At 41.1% G+C, this 22272-nt stretch overlaps 1 protein-coding gene across 3 annotated transcripts in view; it reads left to right on the forward strand.

Annotated features, from left to right (window-relative positions):
- The window catches only part of fndc3ba (fibronectin type III domain containing 3Ba), an 86522-nt gene that overhangs the window by 5671 nt on the left and 58579 nt on the right, over positions 1-22272 (forward strand). For 2 of the 3 annotated variants that reach the window (XM_085144109.1, XM_085144110.1), the window contains exon 2: positions 18965-19110. In XM_085144109.1, the coding sequence (XP_085000235.1) occupies positions 18994-19110 (117 nt within the window). In that variant the 5' untranslated portion in view covers positions 18965-18993. The other variant, XM_085144111.1, reaches the window with a different exon arrangement.

The raw sequence follows: 22272 nt of genomic DNA on the forward strand, positions 1-22272 counted from the left end.
ATACACAAACATCACATTGGGGAGACAGGTCAGGCTAGGTAGCGAGGAAAAAAACATCGAAATGTGTAACACAGAAGGATAATACAGGAATGCACAGATATCAACACACCATAGCACAATAAACACAGACAAGCAACATGGGAAAGAGTTCCAGTGTGTACATCTGATCTGGGACCGCTGCAATCTTTCGACTGCGCCTCCAACTGACCCAATGTCCACATCAGAGGGGAGGTAAGCGTTGGAGGTGGCGTTGGATCCGGGGTAGGGAGGGTGATGCGTCGGTGAGTGCTTATCAGTATCAGTATATGTATGTGTGTGCGTTTCCATAGTTCAGCTGAGACAGTGTCCTTCGCCCTGCCAGGCTAAGTAAACAGTCTTCCAGCCAACCCAGGTGGCCTTGCATGGAATGGGAAGGAACAGACTAAACACAGTCGTTATCAGGGTGTTTTGTTCAGCTCCGGCCTTGTAGCTGGTGCCGAGAGGGTATCCGGATGAAGTGATGTTATTTTTTTACTTTAGTGCGAATAGCTCATATGAATTTCAAAGCAGTTCTACAGTCCAACACTGGTCTCTTAATCTCCCATTGGAGAGCTGCGAGCTTCGCCATACTTGCGTTCTGTGATGTTGTCATTTCTTGTGCTCAAGGAGCCGATTTCAGAGAACTCACGGCAGTGTGCCTCCCCGAGATGTCATCCAATTTTGCGCCCAGAGATGTTATTCCGGGCTAGCCCTTCCGAGATGTATCCAGTCTGCAGTCAGAGATCTTATTCTGAGTATTCACAGCAGCCGTAGCCTCTCCAAGATCTTATCCGTGCTGACTCAATGAGCCCATTTTGAGAAACTCACGCCTCTCCCATCATTCCAATCCCAGCAGGCAGCCTTGTGGGGGTTTGAACAGCCGGTTCCGCTTTCTTAATTCTTCGATAAGTCAGGGCCAAGCCAGCTCCGATCCGCCAGAACCCTGTTACCATGGTTCAGAATAGGTAGATATCTTCAGCACTCAGGCTCACCCAAGCCCAAACTTCTCGTTGAGAAAGGGGTGTCAATTGCATTCAGGGACCAGTTGATTCAATCCATAATTCCTCTTTTAGGTTTAGAGAACAGACTGTGAGAGAATGTTCCAGGGAAAAATACAAAAAAACCCACGAGACTAGACAAGGACATAAGCAGGGAAGATAAGGGAGAGGAGAAAAAGTGCATCCGCCTCCTCCGAGAGCCAAAGAAGAATTATATATATATGCACACAAAGACACAGACACAGCCTTGATTTAACACATATGCATGAAATGTACACACTCAGTTAACTTTATGTGCTTGTATTAGCATGCCAGGCGTGTTGGTGTTGCTGGTTGGCAGGCCCATGGAAAGTTCCGCCAGTCGTTAATGGCTGTTTTTATGCCTGGCTGTGAGCATTTTGAGTGTTTATCTCAAGTGTCTTAAATCTGCAGTTGGTAAGTCTCTTGTGTGTGTGTGTGTGTGTGTGTGTGTGTGTGTGTGTGTGTGTGCACTGAAGTGGGGAACTGAATCTGTAACTAGTTATTTTCAGTTTCTTTTATGTTGTGAACCAAAATTAGAACTCATATAAGACTTCTTAGTATGTCTGTCTCTCTATGTATGTGACCATCATGTATGTATGTGACCATCATTATTTGTATGTATGATTAATGCAACTGTGCGTGTGTGTGTGTGTGGCAGTGCTTCACATGTTGTCACTTCACATGGAGGATATATTTGGGCCAGATTTAAGGGTGAAGAGGAGGAATCTTAATTTGACTTCCGATCCGTTTCTTAGAGGATCCTGTCATTAAAACTAACAAAGAAACAGCCCCAATAGTCCAAACTATCACATGAACTAAGCAAACTGATTGGTTGTGACACATTGGATGAATTATTTATATCGGAAGTGTCAGAAGTTATTTTTTAAACGGAAGAAAACATTGTGGTTGAAGAGTAATGGAAAGTGGAAAGCATCGTGAAATAACATGTTTAGTCAGCAGAATGAAATCATAGCAAAACCATGAAGCAGGGATTTGTGCGACTAGAAATGCCAGGCTTTGTATCCAAATAGCCATATGCACACTGTAGATTGTGACCTTAGAGAGTGATCTTACCCCAAAAGGTCATCGTGTGCAAGGTTTCTGCCAGGAAAGTTTTAGATCGGGCGGTTCCTTAAACTTCAGACAGAACAGTGGAGCTGCATATGTGCAACAACAGCAAAAGGAAAGAGACGGCGATGAACGATTTTAAGCTGAACTCGTAAATCAGTATTAGTTAATAACACTTTCCTGGCTCCTTATTCCCTGTTTTTGAACTTCTTTATAGTTTTTTTTCAAGCCGATTTACAGTGGGGCAAAAAAGTATTTAGTCAGCCACCGATTGTGCAAGTTCCCCCACTTAAAATGATGACAGAGGTCAGTAATTTGCACCAGAGGTACACTTCAACTGTGAGAGACAGAATGTGAAAAAAAAATCCATGAATTCACATGGTAGGATTTGTAAAGAATTTATTCGTAAATCAGGGTGGAAAATAAGTATTTGGTCAATAACAAAAATACAACTCAATACTTTGTAACATAACCTTTGTTGGCAATAACAGAGGTCAAACGTTTACTATAGGTCTTTACCAGGTTTGCCCACACAGTAGCTGGTATTTTGGCCCATTCCTCCATGCAGATCTTCTCAAGAGCAGTGATGTTTTGGGGCTGTCGCCGAGCAACACGGACTTTCAACTCCCGCCACAGATTTTCTATGGGGTTGAGGTCTGGAGACTGGCTAGGCCACTCCAGGACTTTCAAATGCTTCTTACGGAGCCACTCCTTTGTTGCCCGGGCGGTGTGTTTTGGATCATTGTCATGTTGGAAGACCCAGCCTCGTTTCATCTTCAAAGTTCTCACTGATGGAAGGAGGTTTTGGCTCAAAATCTCACGATACTTGGCCCCATTCATTCTGTCCTTAACACGGATCAGTCGTCCTGTCCCCTTGGCAGAAAAACAGCCCCATAGCATGATGTTTCCACCCCCATGCTTCACAGTAGGTATGGTGTTCTTGGGATGCAACTCAGTATTCTTCTTCCTCCAAACACGACGAGTTGAGTTTATACCAAAAAGTTCTACTTTGGTTTCATCTGACCACATGACATTCTCCCAATCCTCTGCTGTATCATCCATGTGCTCTCTGGCAAACTTCAGACGGGCCTGGACATGCACTGGCTTCAGCAGCGGAACACGTCTGGCACTGCGGGATTTGATTCCCTGCCGTTGTAGTGTGTTACTGATGGTGACCTTTGTTACTTTGGTCCCAGCTCTCTGCAGGTCATTCACCAGGTCCCCCCGTGTGGTTCTGGGATCTTTGCTCACCGTTCTCATGATCATTTTGACCCCACGGGATGAGATCTTGCGTGGAGCCCCAGATCGAGGGAGATTATCAGTGGTCTTGTATGTCTTCCATTTTCTGATGATTGCTCCCACAGTTGATTTTTTTCACACCAAGCTGCTTGCCTATTGTAGATTCACTCTTCCCAGTCTGGTGCAGGTCTACAATTCTTTTCCTGGTGTCCTTCGAAAGCTCTTTGGTCTTGGCCATGGCGGAGTTTGGAGTCTGACTGGTTGAGGCTGTGGACAGGTGTCTTTTATACAGATGATGAGGTCAAACAGGTGCCATTCATACAGGTAACGAGTGGGGGACAGAAAAGCTTCTTACAGAAGACGTTACAGGTCTGTGAGAGCCAGGGATTTTCCTTGTTTGAGGTGACCAAATACTTATTTTCCACCCTGATTTACGAATAAATTCTTTACAAATCCTACCATGTGAATTCATGGATTTTTTTTTCACATTCTGTCTCTCACAGTTGAAGTGTACCTCTGGTGCAAATTACTGACCTCTGTCATCATTTTAAGTGGGGGAACTTGCACAATCGGTGGCTGACTAAATACTTTTTTGCCCCACTGTATATGTGTAAAAATGCCTAACATCAGTGCAAATCCTAGTGCTCATCAACACCTGAGCTCGACGTAAGCTTAAATGGCCACACTGCTTGTAAAACACTGATGTTATCATTGTGATCTTTTGGCCATGTTGCTCACCATTAGTTTGGGGCTCAGCAAAAGGAGGAAATAAATGCTCAGTAAAGAATATTAGATTTATCAGCGAAATGTAAAAATGATAAATCTCAAAGCCTCAAGCTACGGATGCTAACGTAGCCTGCTAACACCCACAGGTTAGCCTGTCTTTTTAACACGATCTGTCATGTTGAATGCTGAGCTGTGATATTTCCTGCTCCAAGGTGCACACTTGACTTTTTGACCGTTTGTTTTAATAAATTAGAATAACTGTGACAACTTATTTGACATGGCACCAGTTATTTTGAAGCTCGATCCGACTAAATGTTTAGTGAACGGGGACGAGAAGGGGAATGTCTCTTTCCATTTTTCATAGCAGGCCTCTTCCTCTTGCTTTCAAATGTGAAAGATTAATCCTCGAAAGCTACTGATGATGCAGCAGTGAGACCTGCTGCTGCCTGACCAGTGAGAAACTGATCAGAGGAGAGCATATTGGCCATTGACATATCCGTGAAAACAACTCTAGTTTTCATTGTGTGTTACAAATGGCACCTGTAAACTGTAACAACGAGAAATGCTTAACTGCTTGACCTAGTTACCTTAATAACTTATAAGTCTAATTAAGAGGGTGTTTTTAAAAATGATTGAAAAGTGCATCTTCAAATTATTTAAGCTTCGTGCACACATGGCCTCAGACCTGTTTTCTTTAACTTTTCTTCCCCTTACCTGCAAGCAGGATCACACACAAATCAATAAAATATTCCATACTGAAATCCACAGACACAGCACCCCCTCCCCTCCATCCCCTCTCTCCCCTCCCCAAAGTAGTGTGTGAAATCCTGAGGCTGATTGAAGAGAAGGAATGTGACCTTGTGACCCCAAGCTGTAGGGAGGGGTGTTATAAGTGTGTGCGTGTTTGATCGTAGGGAGCAAGTGACTGTATGTACACCTTCAACTGGCTTGCGATTCCCAGAAGTGTCTTCTCTCATTTTTCAGCCCAATTCAGTTTTCCTCTAATGGATTTAACACTGATGCGTGCACTCGCTCCCTCCTCTCTCTCTCTTCCACACACTCACACACATGCACATTCATAAACACAAGTACACAACAGGTTTCTCGTGTAGGTGTGACTAAATGATTTTTCTATCTCAGCGCCCACACAGGCATCCACACACTACTCACTGAGCAAGCTTTTCCTGACCCATAAAATCTGAGTCTCTCTTGGTGGTTTGTCTGCATCTACACACTCATCCGTCTGCAAATGAGAGTTTAGGCTTCTCTGTGTGTGTGTGTGTGTAATAGGGGGGATGGTGGTGGTTGGTGGGGAGTAGAATTATTCACTTCTTGACTTGGCATGGCTGTCTTAATTAAGACTCATGGCATCCAGCCTCGATGGAGATCAGCATTAGTGGCTAAGACATGCTGTGTGTGCAGGTCTGGATGGGAGCAGGTCCACTGGCATTGAATGTGCGCTCTTTGTCTAGACTCTGCGGTTGTCCTCCTTCACCTCTCTTCATAGGCCGTTTGTAATGCAGAGCTAATTACAATGATTGTAGGTCACTTCATTGAAATACATAGTCTTTAAGACAGAGAAGTTAGGTCTTTGGTAAAAGAAGAAAAAGTAATTTTCACTTGTCTAAATACAATTATGTTAATACTCATGTTTAAACACTCTACAGCGTGTTTAAATATCACAACTAACTCATTTTTTTAAAAAATTGAGGTATTTTGCCATTGACATCATCAGACATCCAGACCAAACTCACTAAATATGAAAAACATGGGAAAGAAAAATTGAGAAATCAATACATTTTTGGTGTGCTTTAGCCTTGAGGCAAGTGTTATGGTGAACTACTGCTATATGAGTGAAATATGAATTGAAATAAAATGGAAAAATCTTTTGAATAATTGATTGCCAAAGTAGCCAAGTAAGTAATATTTAGTTAGTAATATTGGTCATAAGGTATAAATATGCACAGGAGCAGTTTTTAACACATTCACAAATGTGCTGGTTTTAATGTAAAAAAAAATAATTTTTCTGTCTTTTCTGGCTGGAGTTTTAGAATAAGAGTATTGTCTGTTGCTTGCTAGGGTATACAATGTATTATGTTCATGTGTGCCCATGCTGTGTATACTGGAGTTTAAGCATGCCTGTGCACCCTGTTGGTGTGTATTGTGCGTGTGTGTGTATGTACATGCTCGCTTGTCTGTGTGCTCGATGTGTGCAGTGAGGAGGAAGTGGCTGTGTTTGTTTAAACTAAGCACGCTCAGCCATGTGGGACAATTTAGCGGGAATCAGAGACCTATACCCCGCCCCCCACACCTCCCTCCCATCCACCATTCAAACTTCCACAAGTCTGTGCTGCTCTCCTCCCCCATTCTAACCCAAAACCTTCTGAATGGGCGGCTGTCTTTTGAAGGCTGAGGGGTTGTTTGAGAAGTTGAGCCAATAGTGTGGGGAGGTAAGAATGGAGGGGGAGGAACAGGGGCAGGGGAGTGCTGCAACAGGTTAAAGCTAAAAGTAGGGCCCAGGATGAGATGAGATGAGGGAGGGAGTACATGATGCACGGAAATCAAAGTTTAACTGTTGTTCATCAGCTGCTGATTCTTTCGTGCGAATCAGCAGCTGAGCCTCAAAAAGCATGCAACTGCAAAAGTTGTATACAACACACACCCAGCCCTATCTAATCCATCAACTTGAAGAAGATCCAGCTCTGCAGGCAAAGAATCTGATCTATGCTAAAGCATTGTATTACACGGATCCAACTGCATTACATGGCAATAACCTGGAAAAATGAGAAGAGGTAGTGGATGAGAGATGAATGAGAGTGTGGAGCTAGTGTCTTATAATGGCATGCTAGCATAATATTTGGCCGATCTGAGATGTAAATGAAATGCAAATAGTGTGTTTATCAGTTTTGCTGAAAGTCTGCAATGTGGATAATTTTATAAAACGCATGTCGGTTATTGACTCCAGCGCTGTCTTGCTTTGTTTCATTATTCTGTCGCTTTTTCGACTTTGTCTTTCTCTTGTAGTCTTTGCGTTTAGAACTGTTTGACAAAGTAAAACACTTCTGAAAATGGTATGCAGTCTTACCTAAAGGTAAAGATCAATAAGGTTTAGTGATTACTTGCTTGCAAAACCTGGACTTGAGACTTAAGACATACAAGAATTTCTTAACCTTTAATAATCTTTGGGTTTTAGGAGTAGGTGGACTTTAATCTGCTGATTTCCATTTAACTTGGGCATTAGCAGGTTAGCCATGTTAAGCCAGCGCCCAGACGGCCTCTGTGTGTATGACGCCTGTCATGCCCACCAGTCAGACCAATTCAGCCTTTAGTCTCCTGGCCTGTAGGTTGGCCTTCCCCGGTGTGGCCAGACTGAGCCTTGGAGATCCAAGGTGTTAGGAAAGAGATTGCTGTGAGCTGTCCTTGAGCTGAGTGCTCAATCCTCAGCTTCTTTGGATCTGATGGGGAAAAGTCTTAACTGTTGTGGGATGGGAGGAAGACAGCAGAGAGGGAGGGATGACAGAGGGAAAGAGAGATGAGGAGTAAGGGGAGAAAAGGACAAATGGAGAAGAAAAATCTAGAAGCGCTGGCATGAAGAAGAGTGAGTCATGTTCATGTGCTTGTGGGAGAATAGCCACTTCCTCTGTAACACACAAAAACACCAACAAAATACAGAATGTTCTTATAAGACGTCCGCCAATATGTTTTATTTTTCCAGGGCTCGTGATGATTATTTGTAATCAAGGAGACTGATGTATTTTAAACTGATCTACATTTACATTGACATCTCAATGTCATTATTTAGGACAAAAAAAAACTGGTTTAATTATGCTATTGGTAAATTATTATATATGTCAGCATATTATTTCGTTGTGTTTATTTTATATTGAAGCAAAAAGGAAACTGCTAATTAAGTATTTTCAGTATAAGTGGGAAACTGTTTGTTTTTGACATCATATGACAATTTGGCACATGAACTTTGGCCAATTTTGGGATAATCAGGTTGGAAAATATTCCACACTTTTCCTTGAAACAGTTTGCTTCGGTTTGCAGGGAGCGTGAAGGAGGCGGTATATATTCATGCCCACTCGATAGCGGTGGGTGTATCAGACTTATTAGATGCACTATTTGCACAGTGATATATTACAACATCACCCTTTTAGTTTGTACTAATAAGTCGATGGGCTATATGTACAAGCTAATGTCCTGTCACTTTTGCATTTAACTGTTGTGCTCTCATTTGTCGAGGGATGCCTGAGCAAGTTCAGGGCTGCAGGGCTGCTTGGATACAGCTATGAAAATGGATCATATGTAACACTGGCCAATTACATTTCTGCGCTCTCAAAAAAATCTTGTCAGTTTCAAAATTCTTAGTTTCAGTTTGAGGCCACTAACTTCTTTAAGTTAAAGGAGCTCTCAGCAGGAAGACAAGAGCGAGAGAGTGGCGGTCTTGGCTGATGTAATTGGTGGAAACATCTGACTGGGATGAATGGTATCACAGAGTCACTTTGTCTTTCTGTGTATGGCTATCTGCAATGCCTCTGTTTATACTCTGACTCCCAGACAATGACCCACATTATTTAATTTATTAGTTCCTTTCTTACGCATACACCTTTTTTCTCACACACAGGAGAGTTTTTGGATATAGATCTTCTCTCCTCTGAAGTTACGTCGGTGCTACGTGGCAGGCGTTGGACTGTCAGGCCTCTACTGTGGGTTTACTGCCTACTGGCCCCTAGCCCAAGCACACAAACACACACACAAAATCACGCACACAAGGCCAACTCACAGCCGTACAGCTGCAAGAGGGAGGGCTTGCAGGCAGATGCACACATCTGCTGGAGCGGGCTGTGCTGTGCTAAAGCTAGCAGCAAACACATAACTCCCAGAGCAACACAGAGCTGATTGTAAACACTCTGCCTTCATAAATAGCCGGGGAAAAAGTGGAGAGCCTGTCTGAAACTCTTGGCTTGACCCTTAATTTGCCGGATTCATTCAATTTTCTCTCCCTCTCCATCTCTTTCACTCACACAGTCTCTCACAGCCTGCTGTCTGCGGAATGACAGGCAGGACTAATGTTTGTTCTGCAGCAATAACACAATTAGAATTCCACACATTTCTCTCACCACACACTCAGTCTCGTCTCTCCTTGTTTTTACCCATCCCCATTCAGTCCCCTCTTCTCTCCCCTCTCTGGTCTTATCACTACCCCCACCCCTTCTTCTTTAACACCGCCTGTACTGCCCTTCTCTACTTTAACAGATTACTATCAATACCTCCCTTTGTAAATAAGCAACAGATTATATGTATTTAATAACACCAAAATTGCTATTTTTTTCATTAAACTCCAGGCCCGTCTCAGCTGTTTGTGTGTGTGTTTGTCGGTGTGCTCTATTCTTGGCACAGTTCTCCTCTTCATTCCACTGCTTTGCCACTTAAAGCTTGATGCAAGTGATGTTCCACCATCCACCAATTAACCTTTCTCTGTCTTGCTCAGAGACACACAAACACACACGCACACACACCCTGGCTGGAAGTCCTCTCCCACAGCTCCTGACCTGAGTGTAAAATAGCCATTTCCTCTTGATTTTGTTCCCAAGGAAAAATGATGCCTCACCTACACCCTCCCTTTCCCCCCTTCTAGTCATTCTCAGCTTCTCTCCTGTCTGTCTTTTTCGGCACTAACTCCTATGTTTCTTCACCTCTCTTTCTCTTAGACACTTTTTTGTGTTCCACTGTGTGTTGAGGGTGCTCTCCTAACATTGTGTGTGCTAATGTGCACAGTTATGTAACTGAATTCTCTCCTTGGGAATGGGCTGCCGCTTCTTGGAGATCAGCTTTTACTTCCCCGCCCAGTGCTCCGGCAACAGCCTATAAGGAGAGCTAATAGCTTCCCATCAGCCAGTTGGAAACAACAGTCGTATTTTGACAGGGTCGTGGAATGCGAGGAAGGCGGGGTCTTTCCAGGAAGCGCCTAGCAAAAGAGTCAAATCCTGGACTCCTGGGCTGAGCTACTTCTTAGGAACCCAAGTAGTCTGTGTGGCAACATGCAGATTAAAGGTGTAAGGATTTAGTTTGTGGTGCATTAGCTCTTAAAAGAAGTAGATGAGTTTAGGCAAAAACATTACATATCTTGCAATTCAAGTTATCTGAAGTTGGTCAGCATGCACACTGTCAACTTGAGTGACCATGTAAGAACTCCTTCCATTAACCCTTTTATTGGGTGAATTGAGGAACCATATATGGCTGCTTGGTTTGTAACATAAGACCATGAAAAAAGTTTAAAAAAATCTTGTGTTAGAGTTGGCAATTTATTAAGAGTTAAAAAGCCTCAGTTTATGAGGACACATGGGGGGAGAGTGAAGACTAATCTAAAGTCACTGAGTCATTAGTTTGCTGCCTATGTTACTGGCCTTATATGTGCATTGGGTATTTGGGTACATGGATGGGAGGATGACACAAGAGAAAGGCTTTGCTCAGGGTGCTCAGTGTGTGTGTGGGTGTGTGTGAGTGTGAGTGAGGGAATGAGGAAAGAAGTGCTGAGGCCATCATTTACCAGGCTCCAAGTCTTGACTTGCCTACACTCTGGCTGCACGGTGATCTGCAGTATGCCTGGCATTCAGAGGAAACAGAAATAAATACAGGCAGACAGAAAATGAAAGAGAAAGAATGATTTTATTCAAGGTTTGAAACGGTGACAAGCATGTGATGTTTTTATGCAACATAGTAATAAAGTCCAAGACTTCCTCAGACACTGACATTAAGAGGAGCAGCATTCCTGTATTTCATATGAATAACTGCAAACTGTTAATAGTTTCTCATCTGCCTCTTGTTATGAGCAATCTGAACCCAGTGACCGCAGTATAACCTTGGACACTCTTTTGGTATTCGCTAGGACTGCTTAAATGCACATGTTTTTTGGGGATGTGGCAAGAAAAATTGCAGAAATTGCAAAGAAAAATTGTCGCAGTAGAGACAGTAAAAGCCTGGACTGGTGAAGCTGAAGAAAGCTTTCAGGTCAGCATTAAAATTCAAGTTCTTCTCTACAGATAATCCTAATTTTATTTTATTTCTTGTAGTTAAGGAATACTGCTGCTAAATGCACACATTTTGGAATTGGCTACTTTCTCTCTACTTTCATTGGGTTGCGTTGTGTAGCAGACACATTTTTTCACCTAAAATGTTGTTATTTGTCATGATTTCTAAAGCCAACACTGTTTATAGCAATGTCTACGTATGTTGTGGCATTGAGGTAAATTTTGCCTGATTTAGGGTTTTAAAAGAGACCCGTTAAAAGTGAAATGCAGCATCTGGCTGGTTTAGCTTGCCATTAGATGTGGTTTCTCTAGGTGCCGGATCTCATCTGTTCTGAAGGAAAAAAGGTGCCCTAAAGGTTTAAGTTTAGGTAGTTTGGAGAGGAGCTTGTTCATACACGGTATGAAGTGCAGCACGTGTGTGCGCTTGTATGTGTCCATTGCATTCCAATCCACCCGTTCAGAGTTCGTCTTCGTGGATGACATATCATTACTGCAATTATAGGGCAAGAGGACTTCAGCTATAAGAGTGTGCGCGCACACACACACACACACACAAAGGCATGCACACATGCAAGCCAAATGCATGCAGGCAATTTGAAGAACAAGCTGAAACTCTGAATTTTGCTTCTCTGCTGCTCCCTCCCTCACATAAGCACACTGTCTGCATATGTGCAGCAAGCTGTCGGCCAATGTGGGACCCAAAAGAGGTTTCATCTTTTATAAATCCCCTCTCTGTCCTTCCCAAGTGTGTGTTCCTGTGTGTGTGTTTGTGTGTGTAAGCACAATCACAGCATTCCTTTTTGCCGTCCTCTCCACATTTTCTTTCTTTCTGCCCTCTGCTTCTCTCCTTCCCTGCACCCCCCTTCACTCCACCTCTCTCTCTTGCTCTCTCTCTGTGTGTGTGTGTGTGTGCATTAGAAAGAGGATGAAAGAGAGAGAGAGCAGGTTTCTCCTAGACTGAATACCTTTTGTAAAAGGAGCTGGGGTTGAATGGGAGTGGTGTTTGTGGCAGTTTCCCACCATATGTAGAAGTCTCTCCCCCCCCCCCCCCCCCCCTTGCCCAAACGCACAAGCTTGTATCAATGCATCTGTGTGTGTATTAAAAACCAGCACAGATTCAACTGATAAGATTGGTTTTAAAAGGCTTGGACCAATCCCAGTTGTGGTGGCTGTTTTGTGTGCATGTGTGATCCTGTGTGTGCACTGCGGTGAACACTCATTCATTTAGTTTCTAAGTACTGACACCTGAGTGCATTCCTCAGTTTAACACACCCAGCATGAGAAAGAAGATACTAGGTCTGCACGTCTCTTTTTCTCTCTTATCTATTCTTCATTATCACATTTACATACACATCTAGATGTAGATATGCTTGTGCTGTACTAAGCAAATGAATAGCACAATCTATGTTTTGTTTATATAGGAAACTTCTGAAAAATGCATATACAAAACGTTTAGAGCTCACGTATTATACCCTCCTATGAAACTATTGTCACAGGTCATCACTGATACCTTTCGGCAAATGTAACATTTCCAAATGTAACAAGCACAGCTAAGTTTCAGTTCTTCCTCTCGATATTTCATGTTCGACTTTTGGTTTTTTTGTTGTTGTCCTCTCCACCTTAAATAAAATTCCCATCCCTAATAGAAACACAGAAGTGAGGCAGCAGCTGATGTTTAGAAAGTTAGGTCACATGATGTCTATTTATATATTTAGATACACACACAGCAAGGGCAAACCTGACATTGGCTGTTAACGGAACTGTTGTTGTGAATGTACAGTAAATATGCATGCCTCATTTTAACACCTTTGTCACGAGGAAAAAAAATAAAAAAAGTTTTGATGAGGTTTTTAAACTTCAGCAACATGAAAATCAGTTGAAATTTGTGATATAGAGAGAAAAAAAGCCTAACGTCTTATTTTTTTTCAATATCGGTTGATATTGAGATATACCACAATATAAATGAGATGTGAATATAAAAGGTGAATTTTGGTTTAAATATTATTTTCTGTCACAACTAGAACATGATAAATGTACTGAGGAATATTGTAAGACTTTATTTTAAATAAATAAATAAATAACATAGTTCAATATAGCAAACCTAAATATTAATTCCAATCAGTCAAGAGTCAAGTTCTATAGAAGAAGAGAAAGCAATTGAAACCTGAATTTCCAAAAACGTAGCTATTATTACAAAACAAAATCTCAAAAAAATCCCCCCAGACAGTTCAGTACATTTTCTCGTTATTTGGTATTTTTGATAAGTGTGTCAGACAGTTTCATAGTTCAGATTCCTGCTCAGTATTTTGCAGTTTGGTGAGAACTGCTACTTTGGCTGGAGGACACCTTTTGCACAAATAATCAAAAAACCAAAATCCTGAACCAGCTTGAACTGTCTGAGAACCTGAAAGAGTTGTTCTGGATAATAGTGCTGAGATTCCGTTTTTCTTTCTTTTGGGAAATACTGTGCAAAACTAGTTTGTGTGACAAACCGTTATCCAGGTCAGCACAAATGCTGGTTACTTTCGGTGTTCTTATCATAGCTGTTGGGCCATGATTGTTTAAACTGAGATCATCTAAAAATAAGCAGAAGTGTAACAAGTTTTGTAACCAGCACAAACTGTGATCAGTCGTAAGAATGATAGAAAATCTCTTTCTGGCCACGTTGTAACTGTTCATGCGAAACGGCTCTTAAAAGTCAATCTGCTTCCTGCCCAAGTCTTTTGACGTGTAGATTGCCTTCTCCTCCACTGCCTGTCCCTTGATGATAGTAGTTTGGGGAACTGTGGGATTGCGTCTGAAATCACTACTTATCTCTTTTTGTCATTCATGTCTAAAAAAGACTTGTGGTGTCAGTCATGTGTCACTGCGCATCATGTGCTTTTAAAAAGACTGACTAAAAGCTGAACCTTTAGTTAATTTTAGAAGAAACCCATTTGTAGTGCATTACATCTATCAGTATGCTGTGACTTACACTGAGGCCAATGCCAAATTTCTGATTATACTTTTGATAAATTAATCTGGATGTTTGGGACAGAACTGAGTTGAAGGCAAATAAAAAGATAACAAGCCAGAACTTCTAGAGCAAGGTTGTTTTGCTCAAGGTAATGTGCAAATTTACTTACAGTTAGTCAAAATATTCATTTCTTTGGTTACACAAAGCTCAGCTTTTATTAAGACTAAAGGTTTTTACAACATTAACCTCTTTTACTATATAAGGCTGGGGATGTGTCTGGTAAGTTTCATTAACAGCTGACGAGTCAGACACACTGATTTAGCGTTGCTGTGCAAGATGACTACCAGGACAAGGATGACATTGATTCTCTTCCCCCAGCTGGAGGAATAAAAGTGTCAGTTTGTGCAGCAGAAGTAGTAGATATTTACAGTCAGGAAGTGAATGTAGGTCCTGTGGCTTCTTTTACTTTCCTGGAGAAACCCCTTTCAGTCCCGCTGCTTTATTTTCTTTACATCACAAACAAATGCGGTTCGGGAAGATGGAGAAGTAGAGCTGATCAGTTTCATCGTGCCTTTTTAAATTCTTGTTTATAGGCAATTCATTCATAGAAGGAAAAAGAGAAGTGGAAGTTGGTGGTCTACTTTCTGCTGACAGGTAAATTTCTCTGTTGGACTCTTTGAATGGGGTTTATTTTTTGCTTAATGTGATGACTTTAGTAGCTGTTTTCAAGACAAGATTTAATGCCAGGCTCTGGAGATTTTACCTGCGTCTGTTACACAAATGTGTGTGTGTATGTTTAGATTTTCTTGGCTGTGTAAGTGATGGTAGGGAGAATGAGGTGTGAAGCAGACGACTGGAAGTAAATCAGACAGTCTGTTAGGTGGTTGTGAATATCCATTATGCTTCATCAGGATGGACAAACTGGAGTCATTGGGCGTGTGTGTGAATGATGAATGACTGTATGAGTAATGACTGAAGTTATGAGGTCAGTGCTGCCCCTGAATATCTGGGGCTTTACTGTGTGAGTGTGTATATATCTCAGCTCAGAGTATGTTTTACTCTATGCATCTTTATGTTGGAGAGGCAGTTTCCATGCTTACACAAGGCTTTCTGTCATACTGACACACGCACACACAAACAAGCATACAAACGGACAAGTGGTTGATTGTTTTCTGGATTCAAGATGGAATTTTTCAATTTAACATTTTATCCCCGCTGGGAATCAACACCTTATTCCTCCTACATTCCTCTGGGGAACAGAAACCACCGACTGTGTTTGTATAACTGTGTGTGAGTGTGAGCACAGTGATGTCTGAAGCTGTCAGCAGCTAAATGCGCCTGGTAATGATTCCACTGTATAACAAAGGGTATTATTCATTCATCATTGCATTAGATTTCCAAATATGTACATGAGATTTGTTCGACAACATGCAACATGCAACAGTTGCAAAACAAAGTGCGTATTCCCTCTCTTGTGTGTCTGAGGCGATTTTTACAGAATCAACAATGAAGCCTGCATCACAGTGGAAATAGATTTGAGTTTTTTTTTATTTTTTCATAAAGTTGCTTCTACACTATGTAATTTCACACATCACTTGCTCCAAATTGCAGCAAAAAGGTTGTGTTTAAATTTGGCAAACGTCAATGCCAAGAAATGATATAAGACATCTGTAAGCTGGATAAAACACCATTGTATTTGTTTCCAGGCTGGTCTGTGAACGAAAGGTAATAATTTGACATTTTGGAAAATAAACTAACTGCATCTTTTTGCAAGAGGAGGAATTTGATACCTTTCATGTCGTATTTCTACCTCCAAAGGTGTCTAAAAATGACCCTCACATAGACTTAATGTAGGGATCCTGTTATTGCTGATAATAAACCATAACAAGATCTTTTTTTTTTAGTTTTACAGTCTATAAGGAATAAATATGTCAGTTTTGAATTTTGTTAGTCAATTTTTGTTACATTTGGTTTCTGTGTTTTCACCTTCTTTCGTTTTTTTATGCTAAGCTAATAAGTCTTATGGCCCCAGATCGAGACAGAAACGTGAAATTGGTGTTCATCTTCTCATCTTAATCTCAGGAAGATTTTTTAAAAAGTTCTCAAACACTTTCTTTGTGTTTGTATTTTTTTTTTAAAGAATGTGGATTTTCCAGTTGAAAATTCTACTATTATGCAGAAAACACTTCCTGCAAGTGATACCCAACGCCAGGTTTCTATTTGCATCGTTCACATAATGCACATTAGAATCTCATTTCTGCATGCGATGAATTTCCTTGGGAACTTTGAGTTTGTTTTAGGAACACAAGGTCATGTACTGGAATGTACTTCACCTAGTTTTGTCTCTATTTATTATCTGTGCTGATCTTACAGTTGCTTATCCCCTCTCTTCCCCTCTGCTAGCTTCTGTGTCTCGCTCTTCTTTTTCCTGGCAGAGCCGACAGTGGTGTTGCCATCTGTCTGTGATGTGTCCTGGACAAAACTGTGTGTGTGTGTGTGTGTGTGTGTGTGTGTGTGTGTGTGTGTGTGTGTGTGTGTGTGTGTTTTCAACGCAGGATGGCCAGGCTGAGCTGGGAACGGGGCTCAGATGGAGACAGAAAGACAGTTAAAGACAGACAAAGAAAAAAAATTAAGAATAATAAGAAGAGAAAGATTGAAAACTGCTAAAACTGTGTTCAAAGAGTGGTGTGAGTGTGTTTTTAATGATGCGACAGTATGAGCCACAGCTGTATGATCCACTAACCCTTCTAGTGACCTTGTCTGTGCTAGAAGACGACCAGCTGAAAGAGAAGTCGCACAATAACATGCAGCTGTTTTCTGTACAGTCCTTTTAGCGATCTTGTGAGTGAGTGCAATGGATATCTCATAGGTTTCATTCACTTAAAGTATTTGATCCTGTATGTGTATCATATGTGTGCTAATAGCAGCTTAGAGCCATTAGTCAGTAGCTCCTTAGCTGCGATTTCACTCAGCAGCCTTAAATTTAAACCCGTACGTCACTGAGAAATCCACCTCTGGCAATGAACCTGTGCACGTCTGTATGTGTGTGCTTAGGTGTGTGCTTATGTATGTGTTTATGTGTGAGCTTCGGTTGCTCTTGCAGAATATTTTGGCCGGGGTTCCTGGCTTTACCTGTTGTGGGTGTGTATATATTTCCCCCATCTGCACGAGTTACATGGGTGATGTAACTGTACCTCAGTGGTACACTTGCGTGTTTATCTACGTGGTTTTCGCTGTGTGTACGTAGAAGTACATACATTTTGACAGTTAAGGTTAGGGTTTGCCACTTGGTTTTCAGCCCTAATGAAGACCACGTGCGCGGCTGACACATGTCGCTTGGCTTCCTTTAAATTCTCCCCCTGTAGCCGTTTAGGTGATGCCATGTTATTTTCCACTTAAGATGAATGGCACTGGTTGTTGTTTTTATTTTTTTCATAGTTATGCTTTTTGGTTTTACTGCTACCGCTTTATTATGCAAGCAAAGAAACCATCTCCAGATTTAGCTCCCAGTTACTCTGCAAAGAGTGCCAACACAGCTGACCTCAGAAGACCTCAAAAGACTTCCCACTCCTGCAGCCTCTTTGCATGTTTGCATGAAATGCTCGCCTTCTGTGTTATATTTTCAAAGCTACGAGCAGGTGCAGTTATCCTTATTCACCTATAAGAGCCAGACCATATTCATTTAGTGTTTCTTTCAAAAAATTAATCCTCCAAACAGGATATAATCTCTCCTCTATTTTACCAGACTATTGCTGATGGTGAAGAGCTTTGAATTAGTCTCTCACTCTAATCTCCGTTTTCCTTTGCCTCTTTAATCTTTTACCTTTATATTGACATGATATGACTTGTTGTATTTTATGAAAGCTGATATGCCTGTGCAAATTCATTGTGAGCTGAAACAGTGGAATAATGCCCCTTTTCTACGTGTCTATTTTGTTTTCTCTTATGCAAAACTGTATTTTTTGTGTTATACTTGCTAAAATCAATCTTGCTTTATCTCTGCACTTGTCTGCAAACTTTTTAAATTCTTTGTTGTAGCTCATTCTAGTTTTATTCCTTTGAGTATATGTCGTTGTATCATTTTTCACCTCTACCTCTGTTATTAGAAATATAGCACTTAAAAAAAAAATCCAAGATCTTATCCACATAGGAATAAAAACTGTTTTGGCTACAGTTAAACAAAGCAGGCAAATTTAATAAAAGTGCCTCAAGAAGGTTTTCACGCTCACATGAAGTGGAAAATTGCTTTGTTAATCAGGAATCTGCACAGTAAACACTAATGCAAACACACTGGGAGGCTGGCAAAATACAGGTGGGGCACAGTCTAGGTTTAAATTTAATTGCAAAATGGTTAAATATTTGTTGCTGAGAGTTTAGTAGAAAGTCAATGTCTTTTTAGTGTCTGCCCATTCAGAATGAAGCTACATCCAGCAGCTCATAAGTTTACTTTAACATAAAAAACTCAAAGCCTTTTTTATAACTCAGTTTATGTGAAAATTAAACAAACTAGACTTAATTTGTGACTTGGGGAGCTTTGTCGGTGGATTGTGTTACATTAAAATGGAGCCTATCTAGCTGCTTCAACCCGCTCCCAGTCATTGTGGCTAAGTCAGGCTAGCTGTCCTCTTGGTCCAGGTCAATATAAAAAGGAAAGACATTTTGCCAAGATGGACATAAGCATATTTCCCAAAAATGTCCAACAATTCTTTCCAAAAAGTAGGTTTGATGGTCTGAAACTAAAAATCTGGTCAGACAAGAAATGTGCCTTTTCTTTTAGCTGAATGTTTGAAATATAGCCAACAGTAGCTTCAAAGAAAATCATTCAGCACAAGGAAGTTTCAGACTTTTAAATGAATGAATGAATGCTCGTAACTGATGTATTTCTTATTTCTGTACTTTCCCAGGTAGGGCAGTTCAGTCAATTTCTCCATGAATGTACGTCACAATGATGATGACAGACCAGATTCCGCTGGACTTGGCTCCGCCCCCCCTCCTGAATGGGGAGGTCCCTCTCATGCCTCACATGGTTAACGGCGATGCGACACAGCAGGTAAATACTCGCTCACGCTGACACGAAGAAACGCGCACGCATGTCTGCAATGTGCATTTCCTGTTTAACAAACATGTTAGTCAGATGAATGTAACAGTGTACATCAAACAGTACAGCGCACACTTCTCTGTTGTCAGTTGAGCACATACCACATGGATTGTTGCCATAAAAATTGCTAGAGAAAAGCCCTCGTGTGTCACAGAAGATAAACTACTAAATACATACAGGTATATTCAAATGCATTACTTATTCCTTTGGCGCAGCTTTAAAGGCAAGGTTTAAAACACTGAATGGCTTTATTGATAGATTTCAAACCTTTACGTGTGCAAACTTGCAATAGTTTGCACACGGACATCTGCTTCTCTGTGACAGACCGATCTTATCAGGTGCTGTAGAGCCAGCCACTGGATCACCTTCAAAGTACAAAACCGCACCCGGGCTTTGCACAGGCAAAAGGAAGCAATCGGCGTAATGAAAAGCATCACAGTTAATTCACCTCGGTCTAATCTTGTTGTCACACACACACACACTTTTTTTTCTTTTTTTCCCCACACTGTGTGTTTTTGGTATACGAAGGATGATGATGCTTATGCACCATCCCCAGCCTGCTCCCTCACAGCCCAGAGGAAGCATCGTGGGAGTGTTTTGGCTGCAACACATAACAGTTATGGGGGGGTTTTGGCTGCAGCACACAGCAGTTAGGGCTCTCTTTTTATTCTAACACCCTGCAGTTTAAAACTTGGTTCCCAGTATGGAATCAGTGATCTAGACCGATGATTATATAGATTTGACTCTGCGTGTGTGTGTCTATTTGTTTGTTTCTTGGTCTGTCTGCGTGTACGTGTGTGTATTCGTTTCTGTGTGGGCACGCAAGTGTCTGTGTTGAGTCTGAATACATACTTACGTGTTTGTCGGCTTGCTTTAGTTTCAGCTTCCTTGTTTCTTTATCCACCTACCTTCACCTGTTTATGATTGTGTTTATCAGTCAGTGGCTTTGGTACATGCAACGAGATCATGTTTACATACATGACTGTTTTTGTATAAGAGCGTTCTGTCATAATTTGTCTGTAAAAACAAAATTCACTATGGAGACTCTCTCATCACATCAAATCCAACAGTGTGTTCAAATTCTTAGTTATATTTTCGAAGAATTAGTTGGTACCTAATTATCTATTGTGATTAAAACAAATATCAAAATACTTTTAATTGTCCTACTGTAATAGTATTTAAATATATAGAAACCTGACATAGCTGCATAATAACATGCATCAATGTAGTCAATGAGAGGCTCCAGTTACAACCTTCTAGCTATATTATTGGGATCTACTGTATTGGTCACATTTCTTTGTTGTAGGACGGTCAGTTAGTTTTACATGCCGAAGAAATGCCTGTAAATCGTTTTATTCAGTTTCAATTGGAGTGCTGGCCTTCTCATCCTTCTGAGAGTTTATAACCACATAATGGACTTAGCTACGCTAATTTATTATTGACTATTATTGCTTGAGCTATGAAATCCATCTGCACTCTGATTAAAAACCTTTATTTTAGTTATTATCTGTAAAGTACTGTCCAAAACATTATTCGAGCATTCATATCCATTTTCATATCTGGCCACTGTTATGCATGAGACTTGTAAGCCATAGTGGAAGGGGTCTGTTTAAATCTGACAGCCTAAATACAAATGTATTTGTGTTTCGGCTATCTACTTCTTTTGTTTATGATCAGTGCATCAGAATTATGGATCAGAGACTAGTGAGTAAAAAGGAAGGACACGCTTCCCTTCAATATTTCTGAGGAATTTTCTTGTTAACCTACGGCAGTGATAGTAGTGAGGAAATGGTGCAAAGCTTCTCTGCTGTACTTGTTATAGGTGCCTTTCCAGATAAATATCTAAAGAGAGAAAGAAACACTAAAAGTGGACCAAAGACAGTTCAAAACATAAAAGCTTTAGTGACAACCATGTTGGTGTGAAACCAGTGTACTGTACAAGATCTCAATGAACATATTCACAACACCTCAGAATCACTTCAGACCTTAAGGAACATGAGAGCAAAGATGGTAACCCATGCAGTTAATGATATAGCTCAACAACATCACACTACCACTTTCACACCAAAGAGTGCCATTTGCATTCAAAACTATAAGGTGATGTAATTGCACTAGTTGTGATCCTGTTTCAGTTACTCTTTTGCAGAGAAAGTCTATGGAAGTGAAAATAGACCCTAAAACCTAGAACTGTGAATGACATCCCGTGGTCCAAAAGTGCCCATAAAAACATTGAGTGAAATGTTTTGAATATGCGACTTTTTATGTAAAATGTTGAATAATGTCAGTATGGGTTTGCTAATTTAACTTCCCGTGTTTAATAAAGAGCCCTGCTCTTGCACTTATGTAATTTGTAATTGATGCCTTTTAAAAGGAGCTTTTAAATCATAAATCACAAGTGGTTACACTTAGAAGCCTTTTCTGGTTTTAATCTTAAAACTAAATATGCTTGTTTTCTATAATCCTAACTAAAGGTAGAAAAATTGGGTCACTTTGACTTAATCACTACTGACTGAGTCATTATAGTCTTATTAATCAGTCATAATATCAAAACAAATGTGCTACATGATTATTTTGCGCATTGAGTGATCTTGACATGTGACGGTATAACAGTACACAGACACACACACATACACACCTACATGGTCTAATGCAGGGGTTTTCTCAATCCTTGGGAAACATGGGTCACCCTGTGCTGGGGGTTCCCATAGCAACAGCAGCCGCTGCAGCAGACAGAGCAGGAAGTGTGTGAGTGTGTGTGACTGAGGGAGAGGAGCAGGTTAGCGCTGAGATGGGAGAAGATGCAGTCACTACAGAAGGAACGTAGGATATGAGGATTTTACAGCAGCACACCTGTAGAGCATAGACAGGGCTGTGCCTGTGTGTGCATGCGTGTGTGCCTGAATACGTGTATGTGTGTGTGTGTGTTTGTGTGCAATGGAGGGGCACCTGTTTCATGTGTATAGCCACGTGTACACTCTGAACAATCTGTATGCGGAAAATATGACGGTAAGGTGCATGCGTTCTCCCCTCAGGCACATTAGGCAGAAGCGCTGAGAAATCGAAACGGTGTCATGTGTTTTGAATTCATTTGTGTGCGCTCACCTGTCTGCGTGT

This window comes from Neolamprologus multifasciatus, chromosome 19 (genome assembly GCF_963576455.1).
Source record: "Neolamprologus multifasciatus chromosome 19, fNeoMul1.2, whole genome shotgun sequence".
NCBI classification, from domain to species: domain Eukaryota; kingdom Metazoa; phylum Chordata; class Actinopteri; order Cichliformes; family Cichlidae; genus Neolamprologus; species Neolamprologus multifasciatus.